Source organism: Hyperolius riggenbachi, chromosome 11 (genome assembly GCF_040937935.1).
Source record: "Hyperolius riggenbachi isolate aHypRig1 chromosome 11, aHypRig1.pri, whole genome shotgun sequence".
NCBI classification, from domain to species: domain Eukaryota; kingdom Metazoa; phylum Chordata; class Amphibia; order Anura; family Hyperoliidae; genus Hyperolius; species Hyperolius riggenbachi.
Window position 1 is genome coordinate 101,361,348 of NC_090656.1, and position 23,569 is coordinate 101,384,916.

Sequence of the window (23,569 nt, forward strand, 5' to 3'; positions counted from 1 at the left end):
TTTACCCAGACAATTCACATAATGGCGCAGCGTTTCCCCCGACAATTCACATAATGGCTCAGAGTTTTCCCAGACAATTCACATAATGGTGCAGCGTTTCCCCGGACAATTCACATAATGGCTCAGAGTTTTCCCAGACAATTCACATCATGGTGCAGCATTTCCGCTGACAATTCACATAATGGCGCACCGTTTCCCCCGACAATTCACATAATGGCTCAGAGTTTTCCCAGACAATTCACATAATGGTGCAGCTTTTCCCCAGACAATTCACATAATGGTGCAGCTTTTCCCCCGACAATTCACATAATGGCTCAGAGTTTTCCCAGACAATTCACATCATGGTGCAGCATTTCCGCTGACAATTCACATAATGGCGCACCGTTTCCCCCGACAATTCACATAATGGCTCAGAGTTTTCCCAGACAATTCACATAATGGTGCAGCGTTTCCCCAGCCAATTCACATAATAACGCAGCTTTTCCCCAGACAATTCACATAATTGTGCAGCGTTTCCCCAGACAATTCACATAATGGCGCAGCGTTTTCCCAGACAATTCACATAATAACGCAGCTTTTCCCCAGACAATTCACATAATGGTGCAGCGTTTCCCCGGACAATTCGCATAATGGCGCAGCGTTTCCCTAGACAATTCACATAATGGTGCAGCGTTTCCCCGGACAATTCACATAATGGTGCAGCGTTTCCCCCGGACAATTCACATAATGGTGCAGCGTTTCCCCGGACAATTCACATAATTGTGCAGCGTTTCCCCAGACAATTCACATAATTGCGCAGCGTTTCCCACGACAATTCACATAATGGCGCAGCGTTTCCCCAACAATTCACATAATGGCGCAGCGTTTCCCCAGACAATTCACATAACGCAGCTTTTCCCCAGACAATTCACATTCGTTATGTGGGAGCATTCACCAGAAAATAATCGTTATGTGGGGAGCAGTCGCCAGATAATAATAGTTATGTGGGAGCAGTCACCAGAAAATAATCACAATGTGGGGAGCATTCACCAGAAAATAATCGCTATGTGGGGAGCATTCGCCAGAAAATAATAGCAATGTGGGAGCATTCACCAGATAATAATCGCAATGTGGGAGCAGTCACCAGATAATAATCGCTATGTGGGAGCAGTCACCAGACAATAATCGTTTTGTGGGAGCAGTCAACAGACAATCGTTATGTGGGAGCAGTTACCAGACAATAATCGTTATGTGGGAGTATTCACCCAGACAATAATCGTTATGTGGGAGCAGTCACCAGACAATAATCGTTATGTGGGAGCAGTCACCAGACAATAATCGTTATGTGGGGAGCAGTCACCAGACAATAATTGTTATGTGGGGAGCAGTCACCAGACAATAATCGTTATGTGGGAGCAGTCACCAGACAATAATCGTTATGTGGGAGCAGTCACCAGATAATAATCGCAATGTGGGAGCAGTCACCAGACAATAATCGCTATGTGGGGAGCATTCACCAGATAATAATCATTATGTGGGAGCAGTCACCAGACAATCGTTATGTGGGAGCAGTCACCAGATAATAATCGTTATGTGGGAGCATTCACCAGACAATAATCGTTATGTGGGAGCAGTCACCAGACAATAATCGTTATGTGGGAGCATTCACCAGATAATAATCGTTATGTGGGAGCAGTCACCAGATAATAATCGCAATGTGGGAGCAGTCACCAGATAATAATCGCAATGTGGGAGCAGTCACCAGACAATAATCGCTATGTGGGGAGCATTCACCAGATAATAATCATTATGTGGGAGCAGTCACCAGACAATCGTTATGTGGGAGCAGTCACCAGATAATAATCGTTATGTGGGAGCATTCACCAGACAATAATCGTTATGTGGGAGCAGTCACCAGACAATAATCGTTATGTGGGAGCATTCACCAGATAATAATCGTTATGTGGGAGCAGTCACCAGATAATAATCGCAATGTGGGAGCAGTCACCAGACAATAATCGCTATTTGGGGAGCATTCGCCAGACAATAATCGTTATGTGGGAGCATTCATCAGACAATAATCGTTATGTGGGAGCAGTCACCAGACAATAATCCTTATGTGGGAGCAGTCACCAGACAATAATCGCTATGTGGGAGCATTCATCAGACAATAATCGTTATGTGGGGAGCAGTCACCAGACAATAATCGCTATGTGGGGAGCAGTCACCAGACAATAATCGCTATTTGGGGAGCATTCGCCAGACAATAATCGTTATGTGGGAGCATTCATCAGACAATAATCGTTATGTGGGAGCAGTCACCAGACAATAATCGTTATGTGGGGAGCAGTCACCAGACAATAATCATTATGTGGGGAGCAGTCACCAGACAATAATCGTTATGTGGGAGCAGTCACCAGACAATAATCGTTATGTGGGAGCAGTGACCAGACAATAATCGTTATGTGGGAGCAGTCACCAGATAATAATTGCAATGTGGGGAGCAGTCACCAGACAATAATCGTTATGTGGGAGCATTCATCAGACAATAATCGTTATGTGGGAGCAGTCACCAGACAATAATCCTTATGTGGGAGCAGTCACCAGACAATAATCCTTATGTGGGAGCAGTCACCAGACAATAATCATTATGTGGGAGCATTCATCAGACAATCGTTATGTGGGAGCAGTCACCAGACAATAATCGTTATGTGGGAGCAGTCACCAGACAATAATCGCTATGTGGGGAGCATTCGCCAGACATTAATCATTATGTGGGAGCAGTCACCAGACAATAATCGTTATGTGTGAGCAGTGACCAGACAATAATCGTTATGTGGGAGCAGTCACCAGATAATAATTGCAATGTGGGAGCAGTCACCAGACAATAATCGCTATGTGGGGAGCATTCGCCAGACAATAATCGTTATGTGGGAGCAGTCACCAGACAATAATCGTTATGTGGGAGCAGTCACCAGACAATAATCGTTATGTGGGAGCAGTCACCAGATAATAATTGCAATGTGGGAGCAGTCACCAGACAATAATCGCTATGTGGGGAGCATTCGCCAGACAATAATCGTTATGTGGGAGCAGTCACCAGACAATAATAGTTATGTGGGGAGCATTCAATAGATAATAAACTTGTAAAAAAAAAATTCACTCACATGGCCACTGGCCAGCCTCCCCCGTGCAGCTCCTCCAGCGACGATCCTCCTTCAGCACATCTCCCGCGCTGAGAGGAAGAGTGCAGGGCTACGGCAAGATGGCTCCCGAAGCCCTGTACTGGAGACACAAATAGTCTCTAGCGCAGGGCTTCGGCAGCCATCTTGCCGTAGCCCTGCTCTGCCTCCGGGAGGCAGTCCCCGCACAACTACAGGCCGCTGACGTCTCTCCTGTGCCACTGCCAGAGAGATGCACGCTGGCTTTCTCTATGAGGGGGGGTGGCGGCGGGCGGCATCGGTGACCATGGCAACAGGCACAGAGCGGCGTGGAATGTATACACTCAGCTCCGTCATCCCCCGCAGACAGCCTGGTCAGTACTTTGTGAACTGAGTCGGGGGCGCAGGCAGCGTGACCACAGGGGAGAGAAAGGCGGGCAGCCAGGCAAAACAATCCTGCTCCTTGCGCCCGACACAGACTGTCATTGACTTCCGCCCCGAGGCTCCAGCCTCGTCGGCCTCTGTGTCGGCACGGCCCTGTACAGTGGCCATTTTGGCTTCCTTGGCACATGTGCCTAGCAGTGCTGCAGGAGTGGGATCCATCCCAGTTCATTGATTTCTGGAAAGAGATGGAAGACATCAGGCCATACAGCATCTAGGACCTGATTGTCCAAGTGCAGGGGCAACCTTTCAAGAAGTAGAGGGTGCACCCACCATCTCCTGCGAAGAGCATGACTCCCTCCCACATAGTAGTAGGTGAAAATTAAAAAATTTGGCTATTCCAAGCCAGAAGCTGTAGAAATACACTGGATCCATTATCCAAACAGCAAGCTCTCTCCTCAACAATGACCACAATGTATTTACAGATCATTCAGAGCTCTGGTGTATATATAGCGATCTTTAATGCTGATTTTAGAACTTCCCCTTTAAAGCGGAAACTGACACAAAACGTATGCAAAACGGATACAAACAGAACTGAAACAGAACAGAAACGGATTTAAACGGATTTAAACTGGTCCGCAATGGATCCGTTTGAACGGACAATGGATCCGTTGGAACTGAAAGCTTTGGCACAAAACACTAATGTGAACCAGGCCTTATTCAATAAACCTTTTCTCCTAAATTTTCTTCTTGGAAATGATTTTACATCTTCTGTTTAAAATAACGTTTCAGCACTCTGCAATTAAAAAAGTACCAAAATAGTAGGTGGAAAAAGAACTGTTGAAATTATTCGGGTGCAGCCTATATTTGGAAGCACTGCCATTTCCTGCTATTGTACAAAAATGTAAGTCTACTTATGGTTAGCTGCATTCATGTGTATCAGTTTGCATTAAATTTATTTAGAATAGGGATTAGTGCATAGTTTGCATCTGATTTACATTCAAGGTGTGTATAAGTCCCTAGGGGACGCTGCACACCTCTGTTGGTTTCATTTCATTTGCAGCCTGACTAGGAGCGCTGCCTATTTCCTGTTGTTCTTTAGAAAAAATGTGTAGACCATTTATGGGCTAGCAGCCCCAGGTTTTAACTACCAGTATGTTTATTGTCAGTTAGTAGTTAGGTCTCTTCCGAGAGGTCACGTCATCGTCCTGGAAGAGTCTAGTATTGAACAATCTGTCCTCCTTTGTTGCCATCTGTTTTGAATGCAAGTTGTGTTATCTGCCCATTTTTGGGCTCTGCACATCTATGCAGCTGGTTAATTGGGGTGCAGCCCATATTTGAAAGCGCTGCCATTTCCGCCTGTTATACTCTCTGTCTGATCCCTGACCTGGGGTTTTAACCCCTTGAACACTGTCAATAGTTGGAAAGCAACATTTAGCAAACTAAAGGATGTAGGTCACAGCTGCCAATGAATCACTGTTCATTTGTGACTTTATCTGTTTTGACTGTCCCTGGCTCCTTACGTAAGGCTGACCATATACCTGACAATGAGGAACAGGCATCTCATGTTCCAATAATAGCTCCAGACGTTGGAGAAGGTGTTGGCTTATCCACCTTTATTTGATTTCTGGGAAGTATATTGAAGCATGTGTGTGTGTAAGTGGTGATGAGTATTCAATTTTCCCTAAGCTTCTAGTTCTATAAAATATCCATTTAGTTTACAGCTAATATATGCTTTTATCGCTGGGTGTGAGGAATTAACATGGACCAGGCATCCCCATATAAAGATATGTGGGAACAGTGGTCTTATACAGTATATGGTGGAATAACCAATGATAAAGGAGAGTGAGGGTCACCTGCCAGTAGGTTAATGAGCATATGGTACTAGTCCTCTTTGTATACCTACATTTTCAAATAGCTAACATACACCACCATGTAGCAGTTGTGTATTTACCACATTTGGTATGTTTTTGTTATAAAACTCAGATTGAGACACATGATAATTACAGGAAATTGGCTTTTCCTTTTTCGTCAGTGTTGTCATCCCAGTGTTTTGAACTTTATATTGTAAATGTTTTTGCAGGGCGCAAACTGACAGTTGTAAATTGTGTCCACTCTGTCCACGCTCAGTAAGCTGCTCCCATTGGCTAAGTTTCACCATCTCAAGTCATGTGATAGATACTAGTGATAAGACAAGTAGGTGGTGCCCTAGCAACAGTTGGCAAATGAGAACAGCTTAGTGAAGGAGGGTGTGTCCATTCTTTCCTCCTTCACTAACCTGCTCCCATTGGATACATTTCACCACCTCAAGTCATGTGATACTAGTGATAGGGTAAGCAGGCAGTGTCCTAGCAACCATTGGCAAATGAGAGCAGCTTAGTAAAGAAGGAAAGGGCATGCATACTTTGGCATTAGTTTAATACCATAAACAGACACAGGTTCTCTTGAAACAAGAAGATTGAGGGTTTAAATCCAATCTAATGTCTAATCTACTAAGAATATTCTGTAATGCATGCCTACGTTTGTTAAATGCACGTGAGGTGGTATAAAAAAAGATAGAGAGAGAGATGCCTAAGAAGAGGGAAGTCTCTGGATCCTGAAAAGGCTTCACATGTCAGAATTGCCTAACTGTTGCCAACATGCTGACCCCTGTAACATATCCGCCAAGAGCCTGTCAGATATGTGTGAATGGGCACACTCCTTATCATGTACGAGCGGGGCAGTAACGTGCCCGGGGAGAGTACAGTTGTGCCTGTGCCTAAAGACAAAGATTTTGCCTTAAAGAGAACCCGAGGTGTGTTTAAAGAATGTTATCTGCATACAGAGTCTGGATCTGCCTATACAGCCCACCCTCTGTTGCTATCCCAAACCCCACTAAAGTCCCCCTGCACTCTGCAATCCCTCATAAATCACAGCCGTGCTGTGAGGCTGTGTTTACATCTGTACTGTCAGTCTCAGCTGCTCCCCCGCCTCCAGCATAGCTCCGGTCCTTGCGCCAGTCCCTTCCCTCCATTCAGCAGGGAGGGAAGGGATGCAGGCGGGGACTGGAGTTCTGCAGGAGGCAGGGAGAGCAGCAGACTGACACTATTGAGATAAACACAGCCAGCTCTGACAAGCTGTTTGTCAGCACCGTGGCTGTGATTTATGAGGGATTGCAGAGTGCAGGGGGACCTTCGGGGGGTTTGGGATAGCAACAGAGGCTGGGCTTTATAGGAAGATCCAGCCTCTGTATGCAGATAATATTCTTCAAACCCACCTCGGGTTCTCTTTAAGGCACAGGCCCAGCCGTACTTGCTCAGGTACAGTGTGGCCGTGCTTATGCATGTAGAGGAGCACAAGCACAACCTTCAGAAGGATCCCGCAGGGCAGGTTCAGAATTATTTCTGCATGAGGCATACATTGTAAGGATGCTGCAGTGTACGGCCACTTTTACTACCCCTGATAGGTTCCCACTAAAGATGACTAATTCAATAATGTCATTATCAGCCAATCAGAGAGGTGCATATGGATCACCTGATTGTGATGTGATCATGTGATTCTTGAGGAATGTTTGCAGGAGACATTTCTGCTGGCCCCCAACTCCTCACATCAAGAGACTATTCTGACGGCGAGATCTTCCTTATTCAGTTGGAATTTGTATCAGGTCTGTAAATAGACCACCTTTCAGCTGTGAATTTTACATACACTTTTATTGAAAGCAAACTTGTAAAACTTGATTTATCATTTTAGCACATGCTGTAAAACGTACCTATTGTGTAAACTTATTTTCACCAGTAAAAAAAGAAAATGAAAAAAAAAGAAAGAGAAAAATGTCACTCACAGCTACTCATCTTCCACAGAGGATGATGATTCATCCCAATGCAATCACCTTTTCATAGCCTCTCAGTAAAGTTGCCAGGCAAATTATATTGTATATTAAAAGAGATAATAACCTTCTCTAAATGATATCACATTAAGTTTAAGTCTCTTGTATTATTAAACTGCATTTAGTTTTATTAAAGTGAATCATGAAAGTGCCTATCATGTAGAATAAATTAGATCATCATAAAGGTCATTACTGTGGTGACAATACCAGATTCATCATGCAATCCCCATAGTAACTTCCAGTATGTAGGTTTGTATTGTGTGTTGTGCTTCATGGCTTCTACATCTCTTCTCTACAGTGGCGTCTACCTTTGATCCAGGGCACCGCCCACGAACCTGTTGCCATGATGCCCCGGATCACACTGAGCGGCAGGAGGACGCACTGGGCGGAGCAGAGGGGGAGCGAGCATAGTGTACTTAAAACTCACCTTCTGTTCTCCGCAGGCACAGTTTCCATCTTCTTCCGACTTCCTCCCCGGCGTCTGTCGCCTTGGTTATAGCCCCCCCTGCAGCACAATCATTCCCAGGGGTGTCCCAGATCTCCCAGAAGCCTAGAAACGCCCCTGCTTCTCTATGTGTTAGGGCAGGATATTTACCTCTTTGGTCCCCAGGCCATCTATCTTGTGCTAGTCCTCCTACTTTTGCTCACCAATACTTACCTCCCTGGCAGTATTGACGGTTATATGCGTCAATACAAAATATGCTGTGAACAGTATTTATGTGCATACATGTCAATACTCTCCTGCACTGTATACTAGACCCTTGCGTGACACATTTTGGCAAGTTACAGGAAAAAAAAGTTATGCAAATTAATTATATCCCTTTTTGCACAGAAATCCTGAGGAAATTGAATGCCAGGGAGGTTAACATGAAAGGGTCACTATCAGATCACCAAGCAAAAGCTACTATTGATTTATTATTTCTTTTAAGAATTTTTTAATCAATAGATGGAACATATTTTCTGCACATCATTTTACCAATAATTATTTGGGACTTTGAACTTATGAATTTTATACTATTTTTGGAATCAGCTTTAATTGGGGGAGCAGTCAGCTGTCTGAGGCACTGATCATCGATCACATTGGAGCAAGATCTTGTGGTGTGTGGAGATTGAAGGTGTGTGATATTGCTGGGTGTGACTGCAGTGTGTGATTGGATGTGTGCTTTCGCGTAGGGGTGCTGCCATATTAAGCTAGTTGGTCTATTGATATTTTAATTCACTTTATTTAAGTTTTATTTTGAAAGAATTGAGTGCGCAGGAGATCAGTTTTATGATTTATGTAAAAGCAACAATCAGCTTAAATGATCACCACACTTAAATGTTCACCAATCATTGCCACTTTTACAGATAACTATCTGCACAGAGTTTGTAGGTTCTCCCTGTGTCTTTATGGGTTTCCTCCAGGCATTCGGATTTCCTCTCACATACCAAAAACATACAGATAAGTAAATTAGCTTCCCCTTAAATTGTCCTCAGACAACGATGGACATATGTCTATGGTAGGAATCAGATTTTGAGCTCCTCAGAGAGACAGTTAAAGTGAAGCACCCTCATGTATTTTACCATATATATCAGTGGGAACATAAGAGAAAACACCTACCCTGCTCTCTGTTTCATTCTTCACTGCTCAGCATGCTTGTTATTTGCCCTGATAAAATCTCAGACTGAGCATTCAGTCTGGCTTTGCTCAGGAATCATTATAGCTGAGTCATTATAGCAGAGCCAGAAAGGGGCAGACTTGGGCTTGAAAAAACAGAGAAGACAGACTCAGCTATAATGATTCCTGAGCAAAGTCAGACTGAACGCTCAGTCTGGGATTTTATCAGGGCTGATTAGAAGCAGGCTGAGCAGTGAAGGATAACCTTTAATATCCCTTAAAGGGAACCAGAGTTGAGGCACACTCATGTATTTTACCATATATATCAGTGGGAACATTAGAGAACATGCCTACCCTGCTCTCTGTTTCATTATTTACTGTTCAGATTGCTTCTTATCAGCCCAGATAAAATCCCCGACTGAGCATTCAGTCTAGCTTTGTTCAGGAATCTTTATAGCTGAGTCTGTCTTCTGTGCTGTCTTTTCAAGCCCAAGCCTGCCAACTTGTGGCTCTGCTCGGGATTCATTATAGCTGTGTACAGAGGCGTATCTAGAGGGGTGCAGGCATGGCTTGTGCCATGGGCGCCACAGCACCATGGGCACAATGTTTGCTCCTGTGCTTCATCACCATGCCTGCCTCCATGCCTCCTTTTCATTCAGACCTCAGATCAGACTAATGCAATTATCTAGGAAACATGGTACTTAACTTAGGTATATAGGGCACACTTGGCTTAGTGTTAGAAAAGAAGACATAGAGTGAATAAGAAGAGCCATTTCCAAAAAAGTAACCTCAGCAATATCCTGACCCAAAAAAACACAGGCAATCATAACAAAAGGAGAAAATATGCTGTTTTTAGGGGGGAAGGGAGCTCTGACTGATCGAGGGGGGGCGCAATTTCAGTGTTTGCCATAGGCACTATATTACCCTGATACGCCCCTGGCTGTGTCATTATAGCAAAGCCAGACTGAATGCTCAGTCTGGGATTTTATCTGGGCTGATAAGAAGCAATCTGAACAGATAAGAAGCAATCTGAACAGTAAATAATGAAATAGAGAGCAGGGTAGGTGTTTTCTCTAATGTTCCCACTGATATATACGGTAAAATACATGAGGGTGCTTCATCTCTGGTTCACTTTAACAACAAAACCATATATCGTGATGCAGAAGATGTCAGTACTATATAAACTAAATAATAATACTACACATTGTTAACAGGTGTGATGGCCATATTCATAATGTAACAGTCAGTGTGTTTGCCACTTTATAAATTGCCAAACAGTATCTGCCACTTTGAGGGCCCATTCACACTTGAGCGGGAATCGCGCAATTCCAGCTCAAGGGAAACCACTAGCGTTTATTTAAAAAAACGCTGCAGCATGTAACGCATGGCAGTGTTCTCACTGCCGCGTTTGCGGTTAGCGATAACCGCAAACATGTTACATGCAGCGGTTTGCCGGCGATTCGCGATTAGCAATCGCGATTAGCATGCATAGCACCGCTAATCGCAATCGCGCTAAAACCGTCATGTGTCCAGTGATTTTTCCACTGCCGGCGTTTTGCGATTTTAGATGTGAACGGGGCCTAAAAGTTGAGAACACTCTTCTTGGCTTTCGTGTAAAGAATGGAGAACAGAGTTATTTTTTAGAGCACTTGTTAGCCACTTTAAATAGTGATGATCTGCAGCCAAAGTCGAAACCACTTGATGCCACTTACTTTTTGGCTAACGTCTGTTTGGCACTTCAGTTTCAAGACTCCATTCAAGTGAGGCTGCACGTCACCACATACAGTAGGTAAAGAAAGCACCACCGTGAAAAAGGAGATCATTCCTTTATAAACATGGCAATCAGACATGATCTGCTTAAAATGGCATTCAAGGGAGTGTTGATCACAATTCAGATCTCATTTCTGAGTCGCCTGGTGTCCTATCCTAGTTTATCACATAGCTAGATTTAACACAGGGGCAGAGGCGCTGTGCTCAGGCCTGTTTCTAGGGCCGTGCGGCCCGTGCGGGCGCCCTGGGCGCTGAAGGAGTTGTGGGCGCTGTAATGGATGGGGGAGCTGCAGCCTCGGGGAGGGCAGCCCGACCTCTCCCTCCCTTCCTCTCCGCGGGCCGCCCTTTGTGCTCCCCCCTCCGAGTGTGACTGCAGGGAAGGGAAGCGCTGTGTACAGAGCGCAACTCACCTCCCTGGTTCCAATCGCCGCCGGTCTCCTCTTCTCTTCATAGCCGCTGATACACACACTGCTTCCTGTTTAGCCGGAAGCAGCGTTTGCATCAGCGGCTGTGAGGAGAAGACAGAAGAGGAGACCGGCGGCGATTGGAACCAGGGAGGTGAGTTGCGCTCTGTACACAGCTCTTCCCTGCAGTCACACTCGGAGGGGGGAGCACGGAGGGCGGCCCGCGGAGTGGAAGGGAGGGAGAGGTCGGGCTGCCCTACCCGCGGCTGACTCCCCCCTCCATACTGGGGGGCAGCTACCTATCTAACCTATACTGGGGGGCACCTACCTATCTAACCTATACTGGGGGACACCTACCTAATCTAACCTATACTTGGGGGCACCTACCTAATCTAACCACACTGGGGGGCACCTACCTAATCTAACCTATACTGGGGGGCAGCTACCTATCTAACCTATACTGGGGGGCACCTACCTAATCTAACCATATCCTGGGGGGCACCTACCTAATCTAACCACACGGGGGGGGGGCACCTACCTAATCTAACCACACTGAGGGGCACCTACCTAATCAAACCTATACTGGGGGGCAGCTACCTATTTAACCTATACTGGGGGGCAGCTACCTATCTAACCTATACTGGGGGGCACCTACCTAAGCTAACCACATGGGGGGGCACCTACCTAATCTAACCTATACTGGGGGGCATCTACCTAATCTAACCACACTGGGGGGCACCTACCTAATCTAACCTATACTGGGGGGCACCTACCTAATCTAACCTATACTGGGGGCACCTACCTAATCTAACCACACTGGGGGGCACTTACCTAATCTAACCTATACTGGAGGGCAACTATTCTGACTCCCTATATTAGAGGCACCCACCTAGCTAACCTGTACTGGGGGCACCTACCTATCTAACCTATACCGGGGGGCACCTGCCTATCTAACCTATACTGGGGGCAACTATACCTGCTACCTATACTGGAGGCACCTACCTGGCTAACCTATACTGGGGGCAACTATACTGGGGCACCTATGCCTGGCTACCTATACTGGGGGGACCTATAGCTGTCTACCTATACTGAGTGCAACTAGACCTGGCTAACTTATACTGCGGGCATGTATACCTGGCTCCGCGGGGGTGCAATTATAACACCCTCGCCCTGAGTGCATTTTAGCCTAGAAACTGCCCTGGCCGAGCTGCTTGACCCAAGCAAACCAAGGGGCAGCTTGAGGCCACCCACAGCAGGGGCCTGCTGCTGTGATTTGTAAGGCTGCTGCTACCTCGCCGTCATTCAAACATAGACCTCAAATCGATCATCGGTAACGTGAGCAGAGGGGAGAGCAGCTCAGTGACCATGAAGTACACTTCAGATGCAGGAAAAGAGCAATGACCTCACTTCTGAAGTGTGCTGCATGGTTAGGCTCGGTTCACATTGATCCGGATGCAGAGCGGAAATAGAATGTGCATCCTCAAGGCGGATGCGTTCCGTCCATTCTGCATCCACCTTGTGCAAAATACCTGACCATTCTGCATCCGTCTGGTGTCAGCAGCATCACTCAAGTCAGCCCGTACGCATTGCCAATCACTTGTCTTGCCGCCGCCACTCATCCCACCGGGTTCCTTCAGCAGCCCGGAGGCCAGCAGCATGGCTCTCCATAGGCTGCAACAGGCCAATTCTCCCTAGCAACAGGGAGAGTTTTAATTGATTCAACATAAACCAATTAGATTTATCCCTGTTGCTGAGGATCCCCATTGATCTGCTGTAGCTCAATGGAGAATCCCTGGCCACTGGGCTGTTCAGAAGGGACCGAGCGGTGGCGCTGGGCATCGGGACATGTGAGTATGACATCATGACGGCGGCGTGGATGCGAGCAAAATGGGTGAGCAGATGCGGTGACCAGCCTAGTGAGAACAGTGTCCATTCTCATTGGCTTTCATTAAGCACGGTTTCCCGTCAGGTCCAGGAAAAAATGCAAAGTCCGGACTCTATGTTCCACGGCACACAGATCAACAAGTGGAAGTGGGTCCTATTTTTAACATAGGATCTGCTTCCTTCATTTTCAAGGATCTTTAAAAACGTATCTCATGGATACGTTTTTACAGCAAGTGTGACCCTTACTGTGCACTGCTCTCCTCTCTTCAGGTCACCTGTGATCTGCAGGTCTGTGAGTGTTGGAGATGGAGAAGCAGCAAGAGGCTACATACCCTCACTGACACCAATGCCCCATATGGGAGGGGAGAGGACGCCTTTAGCTACCTATACTAGGGTGGGCTATCTATACTGGGGGAAAACTTGGCTATTGACACTGGGGGGTGCACTATTGACTACTTTACCTATACTGCCGACAACATTTTTTTTGTGGGAGGAGTCGTTTTGTGTGTATGTGTGGGGGGGGAGTCGGGGTCACCTTTGGTTACCTATTATTAAAGGGAGAGGGGGCCTCTAAAGGGGGGGCGCTAACAATGTGCTGCTTTGGACCACAAGAACCTTAACAGCACCCCTGCATAGGAGCATAACAAAGCAAACAACTGATTAATTAGTGCTGCAAAAGCAGGTAGTGTAGAACAGATTATTTAGCATCTGTAACTGTGAGAACTTCTGAAACAAGGTCAGGTGTTTCACAGCAACTGTTCATATGAGTCACCCTAGCAAAGCAGCAGCCAAATCAAGCATTGAATATTTTGCAGGCTATAAAGCCATACAAGGTGAAGCACTACTGTACTTAAGTACACTTAAGTGGTCACATGACCAAGCTAAAAGAAGAGAGGAAATACACAGGGACACAGTCACATGAATTTAGGAGCACTGCCAAAGAATGCCACTCTGCCAGTGTTTGCATTGCAATTTATATGGTCAGTTAATATGCCATCAAAGCATAGTATAATGTAATTACTTTACAAGCCACACATACTGGCTCTATTTTCCTTCTCGGAAACATTAATAGGGTTCCAAAATATTGTTTTGGAGGTTATCATTATCTGATGTGGAATAATGTAATAATATCAATAAAAAGCAAGCAGCACTAATGGAAATGATATGATCTAAGCCCTGGGTTTTCATTGTGTGGTATATATATTTTAACCACTTCCCCACCTCATTATTTTCCTGTTAAAGTGCACCTGAAATGTTGCACAGGACAGAAGGAAAACAGAGAAATGCACCCTGTATGTATTTAGAGAATTTAGCCTGTTTAATTCTCCCTCATTTGTGTCTAATCACAAGTTGTAATTTGATCTCTACCCTTTGTCACATGACTGCCTTGGCAGAGATGGCAGATAAGCTCATTTGAAAGCACAGGATGTTAACAATGTGTCTGCTCCCACGAATCAGGAGGTAGAAACTGTGCAGATTTATCTTAGGATTTGTATCAGCTGTAACAAAGAAATGTTTTTTTGTTTAAAGATAATGTTGTTGCGTATATTTTAGAGCAGAGAGGACGTTCTGAGTTTAGGTTCCCTTAAAAACAATTGCAATTTTTACACTATGCTCTACCCATTCATGTGTCAATAAATTTATCGTTACTTATCACACCAAAATGATCAGTATATTTTTTTCACCACAAATTAGGCTTTCTTTGAGTTGTACTTTTTTAAAAAGAATTTGTATTATTTTGTATGCATTTTAAAGGGAACGAGGAGAACAAAAATTGAAAAAAATCATTATTCCTCAGTTTTCAGCCACTATAGTTTTAAAGTAAAATGTGCTATTACAGATAAAACCAACACAATGTATTTGCCTGTTTGTCCTGGTTATTACAACATTTAAATTATCTTCCTAGTACAATGTATGGGGATAATATTTTATTTTGAAATAAAGGTGTATTTTTTTCCATTAAGTGTGTTTTTTTTTTTTACAATATCAATAATTACAAGCCCTAATTTGCAAAAAAAAGAATAGTAATATACTCCCAATATATACATATTAAAAAAGCTGAGTCTCTAGGGTAACCATTTACCTTGTGTACTGCTAATCTTTCATGCATCAATAGTGTCTGAATCGCAAACCTTAAAAGACAACTGAAGTGAGAGTGATATGGAGGCTGCCATATTTATTCCCTTTTAAACAATACCAGTTGCCTAGCAGCCCTGCTGATCTATTAGCTGCAGTAGTGTCTGAATAACACCAGAAACAAACATGCAGCCAATCTTGTCAGATCTGACAATAATCTCAGAAACCCCTGATCTTCTGCCTGCTTGTTCAGGGTCTGTGGCTAAAAGTAATAGAGACAGAGGATCAGTAGGACAGCTAGGCAACTGGTATTGCTTATAAGGAAACAAATATGGCAGTCTCCATATCCCTCTCACTTTAGTTATCCTTTAAACATGCATGCGGCTAGTCCAGTCAAATTTCAGTCAAACACCTGATCTACATGCCAGTTCTGGGTCCATGGCTAAATGTATTAAAGACAGAGAATTAGTAAAACGGCCAGGCAATCTGCATTGTTTAACCTCCTTAGCGGTAACCCCGTGCTGGACACGGGGTAAGCCGCTGCGGAGGATTTCTCAGGCCCCGCTGGGCCGATTTGCATAATTTTTTTTATACATGCAGCTAGCACTTTGCTAGCTGCATGCTACCTACGATCGCCGCCGCTCCGCGCCGATTCACTGCTACCCGCCGTGTTAGAGGGTGCCCCCCCCCCCCCGAGACCCCATGCACTGCCTGGCCAATCAGCGCCAGGCAGCGCTGAGGGGTGGATCGGGACTCCCTCTGACGTCATGATGTCCGTCGCCATGGCGACGGGGGAAGCCCTAAAGGAAATTTCAGAAAGTTCAGAACGGGATTTCCTGATGGGCCTGATTGCCGGAGGTGATCGGAGGGGGTGGGGGGATGCTGCTGATCAGCGGCTATCATGTAGCTAGCGCTAGGCTAGCTACATGATTTACAAAAAAAAAAAAATTGTGCTGCGCTGTCTCCCTGTCGGATTTAATTGACCGCCAGGGATGTTAAAGAAATACATACTGTATGTCAGCCTCCCTATCGCTTTCACTTCAGGTGTCCTTTAAAATGAAGCTGTACCTTTACTGAGAAAAAGTCATCCCTTCGATTCATCTCAATTGATTGCTGTGGTTAATGGCAAGTCTTATTTCACTTTGCTTGCGTGTAAACATGCCAGACTAGCATATGAACCACAGTTACATGACAGGATTACTAACACAGATTTTGATATGGGAGTGTTCAGCATTCCTGCCTGTCAGCTGATATTCCTATAGACCTATTTATAGAGAACTGTTGATAAGCTAACACTGCTTAAAATCAGGTAGTTAGATTTAATAGAGAAATAGGTCGGCACTAGATGGCATAAAGGCAGCCAGTGGGGGTGGAGGGGGGAGTTTGGGTAACTTGCCGCGCCTCCGGATATTTACACAAGTCCAAATTCCAGAACAACTAGAGAAATCCGAGCACCAGTCAAGTGAGGATTACCTCTTTATTTCATCACCCAAAAGACAGATACATGCAAAAAATTGCGGCCTAACAGCCGAATCACGAGCCTTGCTCACGACACCTCGGAGGTCTCTGAGGTAGCGAGTCAGTCCGTTAGCCTGACTGTTTGAAATCGGGTTGCCTCTTTAAGATTAAGTGATTTATAGACAGTGTTCTGATTTTGTATGGAGGTGATCAGTACTTTAATCAGTTGCCTTAATTATCCTAACGTTCCAGTCAGAAAGTCCATTAACTTGAATGGAGAAACTCCTCAGCAGCTGTGATCGTTATTTCACAGACAAAGGAGCAGCACCATATGACCTATTTACTTACATTGCAGCTGCAAACAGCTACTTAGAGACGGATTAAGATGAAATAGGGCCCTAGGCAAGGTAGTAGTAGCTTTGGCTCCTCCTTATGGTTCTAAGATGGGAGAAAGGTCAGAGAAGGTGGCAGCCGGGCCACTTGAAACCCACTGGGCTCCAGGCACCTGCCTAGGTTGCCTTGTGGATGAACCTGCTCTGCAGCTACTTCTGAAACTAGGCAAGAGATTAAGGCAGGTATGTGAATAAAGCACCATTGGCCTCTACTTGTAAAATGTTTATCAGGCTGTTTGATTCCTCATAAACATGCCAATCCCAGCACAAAAGTGCCTATCGTTAAGAAAAATTAGCTGTATTGCAAAAAGTGTCAAACACTAGAATCCCAGCAAAAGCATCTTCATAGCTACCACCAGAGCTCCCCATTGGTCCACTATATGGACCACGGAGGGTGTTGGCATCAGTCGTTCGGATCCGGCGGGTCAACAGAGAGACGGGGAGTGATGGTGCCAGGAACCTGGCATGTAGTGGACATATGTTGAGTGAGTTCCGAGGTGCTGGGGGCTGAAGGGGCAGCAAGTAACGCGCTGCAGTTTTAATAACAAGGAGAATTGGCCAGGAGGAGATTCTTTAATTGAGATGTAAAAGATAAGACAGAAAAAAAAGAAGAAAGGAGTAACAGAGGAACAACAGAAGACTAGAGAAGACATATTTGTTCCTTTTAATAAACTTTAATGTTTTTTTAGTTTATGCTAAATAGGTAGTGACTCTCTCTTTATCTATTTACCTGAATGGGGACGGACATCTGGGGGCACCCTTATTAAAGGGGACTGCCAGATTTCTACATAAGCCCCCAAGGACCCATAACCCCTTTTCTGTCATTTCATGCAGAGGGTTATTTAGTGCAATAATTATGTGAATAGATAATAAAAGCAAATTAATCTGATTAGACTATATATATATTTTTTTTTACAGGTTTTATTTTACACTCATCAAGAAACAATGGAGTCATCGTTTAGACATCTGGGGCTATTACTTGTGATTTCAATATCTGTTTTTTGGACAAGGTGCCATGGGCAAACTGCCTCTACTACTGCTGTTATCACACAGCTGGCTACCCATGACAAATCTACAACCAATTTTACCACCACAAGTGGAAGTGATAAAACAACATCTCTAAAGGCTACTGGAGTCCCTGAAACTGGAATTACATACCTATCTACATCTACTGCTGATATAATGGCTGCAGGAACGCACACTCCATCCTCTATGAATGTCAATGAAACAACTACTCCAGCAACTTCAACAACATACAACTCAACATTGTCCAGTGAATTCAGTACAGCAACCACCTTTTCACATGAGCCCAACATAACCATTGGCCCCACGTCGGGAAACGTCTCTACTTCTACAGATAGTTTTACAACTATCAATGCTACTTCCCCAGATGTCTCCAGCACAACTATACCAAGTGGTGCGACAACCAACACCACGTCTAGTAATGTTTCCAGTGAGACGACCACTCCCAAGGTCCCAACATATACTCCTAATACTACATTTACCAACATCACAACACCAGAAACCCCATATTCACCAACTCCTTCTTCAAACAGTTCCTCATTGGCCACCACTGTGCTACCAGCTACTACTGAGCTTTCACAAAGTACGGGAAATTCTGCATCAACAAACCAAAGTGACTGGTCAGGAACTAGCAAAGGTACTAAAAAAACCTGATTGGCATTTGCAAGCTTGGTCTGTAAGCTTGGTTAGTGTCTTAGAAAAGCAGCTGTACAATAAGTAAAGCCATATATCTAGGACGTTATGCTAGTTCCAGAGCCGTTTTTAGGCATAGGCATACCAGGCAGATGCCAGGGGTGACACCTGCAGGAGGGGGAACCACAGAGCTATTCTTAGTACATTGCTTTATGGGCTTCTAATACACAACTGCCAGTTCAGTTAAAACAGGGATAGATCCATCAGGAATACATGGATTTTCAAAGATTTGACCGTCGCATACAGCAGATACAGTAAAAAATACAGGCAATGAAAAGTATGCTTCCAAGTCATTACTGAGCATGTGCAAACAGTCCAACGCAGCTAATAACGTGTATAACGCACTGCATGCAGTACTTTTACTTAATGTGCAGCGTTAGACACCAACGCAACGTGTGCACTGTGAACAGGGCATTGATTTTTCATTGCAGTGAGTTATTCTGCGTTAAATGCTGTTTTAACGCGCGACTTTAACGTCCCACTGTGAACTTAGCCTCAAATCAATTCAATCTGTGTATAGTGTGTGGAGGGAAATCATGCAGATAGATCCTTCTGTGATCAGATAATGTTTGGAGAGGGATCTATCTGAATCAGAATAATGTATTTTGCCAAGTACAACAGGGGTTGTACCAGAATTGTTTTTGGCAAATACAGGATCGGCGATGATACAGTAACAACATATACAGAGTAGTCAGCATATACATTACATGTTACAGAAAAGAAGGAGTGATAAGAGAGAGACAGAGGGTCCCCATGGGGGAAGAACTCAGGGGAAGGAGCAGAGGGTAATCCGCTGCTGTCTATGGCTCTCAAAATGCTCTGCAGCGATAATTGAATCAGATGCTCCTCAATGTGATTCCGGGGAAGAGAGAGGAGAGGAAAGAGAAAGAGGGAGAAAAAGGGGTTAAGGGAGAGAAAAGAGAGTCCCCTATGCCTCCCTTGAAGCGCTAGCTATATCGACCAATGTATGCCCACCTTTTGTAGATCTTAGGGGATCCTGTTTACACAGAAGATTCTTGGCTGAACCGGCCCCAACCAGACGCCTCTGCCAACAATAATCGATTGTGCGTACAAGGAATAATGGAAAAATAGGGCTATAATAACACCATGAAACTGCAAAAAGACCTGTGAAGCACTGATATATCTTTTAACCCTCCTGGCGGTTCATTAACCTCCCTGGCGGTAAGCCCGTGCTCAGCACGGGCTCTGCTGCGCAAGGGGATTTCTCAGGCCCTGCTGGGCCAATTTTTATAATTTTTTTTTGCAGCAAGCAGCTAGCTGCGTGTGCCCTCTGATCGCCGCCGATTACCCACTGCTCGCTTCGCCGTGACGCCCCCCCCAGACCCCGTGCGCTGCCTGGCCAATCAGTGCCAGGCAGCGCTGAGGGGTAGTGCGGGACTCCCAATGACGTCACGACATCCATGACGTCGGTGCCGCCATGGCGACGGGGGAAGCCCTCCAGGAGATCACGTTCTTTGAACGGGATCTCCTGATCTCCGATCGCCGGAGGCGATCGGAGGGGCTGGGGGGATGCCGCTGAGCAGCGGCTATCATGTAGCGAGACTTTGTCTCGCTACATGGAAAAAAAATAAAATAAAATAAAAAGACTTTGCTGCCCCCTGGCGGATTTTTAATAAACCGCCAGGAGGGTTAATTCTGCCAAATAGGCAGAAATACATTTTATTTTTTTGTTTTCTTTTTGTTTCATGTAAAGCTACCAGAGTGGTAGCAACATGAAACAACACTAGAGGGTGCTTGTGTCCCTCTAGTGCAATCGTCGTCGGCATCAATAGCAAACAGGGGAAAGCGCATATAATGCGTTCCCCTGTTTGGCTTTTCCTGTCGCCATAGCGACGATCGGAATGACGTCATGGACGTCAGCCGACGTCCTGACGTCAGAGGCCTCTGATCCAGCCCTTAGCGCTGCCCGGAAGTCATTGGTCCGGGCAGTGCAGGGCTCTGGCGGGGGGGGGGGGGGGGGGGATTGGGGGTTCGCCGCTGCGTGCGGGTGATCAAGCTGTACGCGCGGCTAGCAAAGTGCTAGCTGCGCGTACAGCACTTTAAATGGGTGAATCGCCCCACCAGGGGCTGAGATATCCTCTGCGGCGGCTTACCCCGAGTTACCGCTAAGAAGGTTAACACTTTATAAATGAAATTAAAATCTTACTTTAAACCACCACAGTATGTATATCTTGATGTAAAGCTCTTTTTTTCATTCTCAGTCTAGTATTTGTTTATTTACAAATATATTTTCGATTCAGATTCAGGAAGCAGCGCTGGGGTCGTGCTTGGAGCCATCATTGGATCAATTTTAGGAATTGCTTTAGTGTGCCTTGTGGCTTACTTCATGTGTGGATCTAGGAAAACCAGCGAGTTTTCCCATCGACGGCTGTATGAGGACATCAGAAATGATCCAGGTAGGAAAAAGGCGTATGTACAAAAAGGGCGCCTGGACAAAAAGGGTGCGGGGTGTAAATATCGTTTATAGAAATATTTACAAATAACGATTTACAAATTTATAAATCATTAAATAATGTGTATGAAATCGGCACTTGTTAAATCGTTAATCTTCCCTCTTTAAAAAGTGAAACTTATAATTAAGTTTGTTAAAAAATCATTAATATAAGTTTGATCGTTATAATTGTATTTTATTGCGAATAATCTTAATTTATCGTTTCTTCTTATAATAAAATCTGAAAATATTGTTTATAATGATGATATATATATAAGTAGGTTCCTAAAAAGTGTTGTAAAAAAATTATTATGTATTACAAAAATGTTAATAAAACTATACCTAACCCTACTCTCACACAGAACCCTCCCTGTACCTATCCCTAACCCCTAGACCCCCCTGGTGGTGCCTAACCCTAACCACCCCCCTGGTGGAGCCTAACCCTAACCACCCCCTGTTGGTGCCTAACCCTAAGACCCCCCCTGGTGGTGCCTAACCCTAAGATCCCCCTGGTGGTGCCTAACCCTAACCACCCCCCTGGTGGTGCCTAACCCTAACCACCCCCCTGGTGGTGCCTAACCCTAACCACCCCCCTGGTGGTGCCTAACCCTAAGACCCCCCTGATGGTGCCTAACCCTAACCACCCCCCTGGTGGTGCCTAACCCTAACCACCCCCCTGGTGGTGCCTAACCCTAACCACTCCCCTGGTGGTGCCTAACCCTAACCACTCCCCTGGTGGTGCCTAACCCTAAGACCCCCCTGGTTGTGCCTAACCCTAACCACCCCCTGGTGGTGTATATTGTACTGTAACTATACCTAACCCTACTCTCACACAGAACCCTCCCTGTACCTATCCCTAACCCCTAGACCCCCCTAGTGGTGCCTAAACCTAAGACCCCCTGGTGGTGCCTAAACCTAAGACCCCCCTGGTGGTGCCTAAACCTAAACCCCCCCTGGTGGTGCCTAAACCTAAGACCCCCCTGGTGGTGCCTAAACCTAAGACCCCCCTGGTGGTGCCTAAACCTAAGACCCCCCTGGTGGTGCCTAAACCTAAGACCCCTCCTGGTGGTGCCTAAACCTAAGACCCCCCCTGGTAGTGCCTAAACCTAAGACACACCTGGTGGTGAGTAACCCTAAGACCCCCCTGGTGGTGTCTAACCTTAACCACCCCCCTGGTGGTGCCTAACCCTAACCACCCCCCTGGTGGTGCCTACCCTTAGACCCTGCTGGTGGTGCCTAACCCTAAGACCCCCCTGGTGGTGCCTAAACCTAAGACCCCCCCCTTAGTGTTCGCTTTATTATGTGGATAGTAATGTTTTACAAATAATGACTGTAAAAAATATATTGCAATTTACATTACGTACTGATTGCTTTATTTTGTGAATAATAATGTTTTACAAACAGTAAGGGATAAAATGTTAAATAATGTTTTAGTTATAAATAGGATAAATATGTTTAGTATTTTTATAAACGTTATATCCGGGCGCCGTTTATAAAACGTTATTTATATTTATCTCCGGCGCCCTTTTTTCCTGCTCGGCGCCCATTAAGCGTTATTTACTATGGGAGTGAATGGCTGCGCCCTTTTTGTCCACTAGCTGCCTGCGCCCTTTTTTCCCATTCCCAAGAAAAAGATATCTGTATTGTAGGAATGATCAGTGAGATGCAAATATTTCCGAATGCATACAGGATTATGTAAATTGTTATGAAAATACATGCAGCTTGAAAACGGACCAATCAAGTCCCACCCAGGTTTAAATTAATTGGACCATTTTCAAGCTGCATATATTTGCATAAAAATGTACATAATGCTGCATGAAATATTTGCATCTCAATGACATTTTTGCATCATATTGATCCTCCCTACTGTTGTTTTTGTTGCCTTTTTTAAAATACATAATGGATTATATAACATCTCTACCAAATAGTGTTCAGTTTTGACAGTAAGTTGATTTACTAGTGGGTTTGCAGAACAATGTAGAACGTAAGTGATTCAGTAAACCTGAACAGAATTTTTTTACCTGGGAACACTTCAGAACATAGTGGAGTTGCTGAAAGCTTGGTGAATTAGCAGATGTGTTCCTGCAGTTATCTGCAGCACCCACTAACCGACAGTGAGGATTATTTCTAACAAAATCCAGGCTGTCTTGTATTGACAAAATAATGTGGATGCATGAGACTGCAAAGCACAAATTGTATTTCACTACCCTATAATCAGTTCTGTCTATTTTGTGATATGATCTCAATCCATGCCGTGCACTGATGAGAAATAGAATGTCCAAAACTGTATGCATGTTTGATTGATGGGATTCTGTGAAATGTATAAGCTATATGCTCGCAATAGACCAGTGGCTCTTGATGCATGCCATGCTTACAAGGGCAGAAAGAGATGATTTGCATATTTGGGAATGATGCATCATGGGAAACCACAGTT

At 44.9% G+C, this 23,569-nt stretch overlaps 2 protein-coding genes across 2 annotated transcripts in view; one reads left to right on the forward strand and one right to left on the reverse strand.

Moving 5' to 3' along the window:
• ANO3 (anoctamin 3) overlaps nt 1-23,569 on the reverse strand; it is a 522,514-nt gene that overhangs the window by 121,667 nt on the left and 377,278 nt on the right. The gene's annotated exons all lie outside the window — the stretch shown is intronic.
• The window catches only part of MUC15 (mucin 15, cell surface associated), a 51,458-nt gene that overhangs the window by 14,051 nt on the left and 13,838 nt on the right, over nt 1-23,569 (forward strand). The window contains exons 2-3 of the mRNA XM_068261586.1: nt 17,886-18,627; nt 20,945-21,100. Of these exons, the coding sequence (XP_068117687.1) occupies nt 17,913-18,627; nt 20,945-21,100 (871 nt within the window). The 5' untranslated portion in view covers nt 17,886-17,912. The remainder of the gene's footprint in view (nt 1-17,885; nt 18,628-20,944; nt 21,101-23,569) is intronic.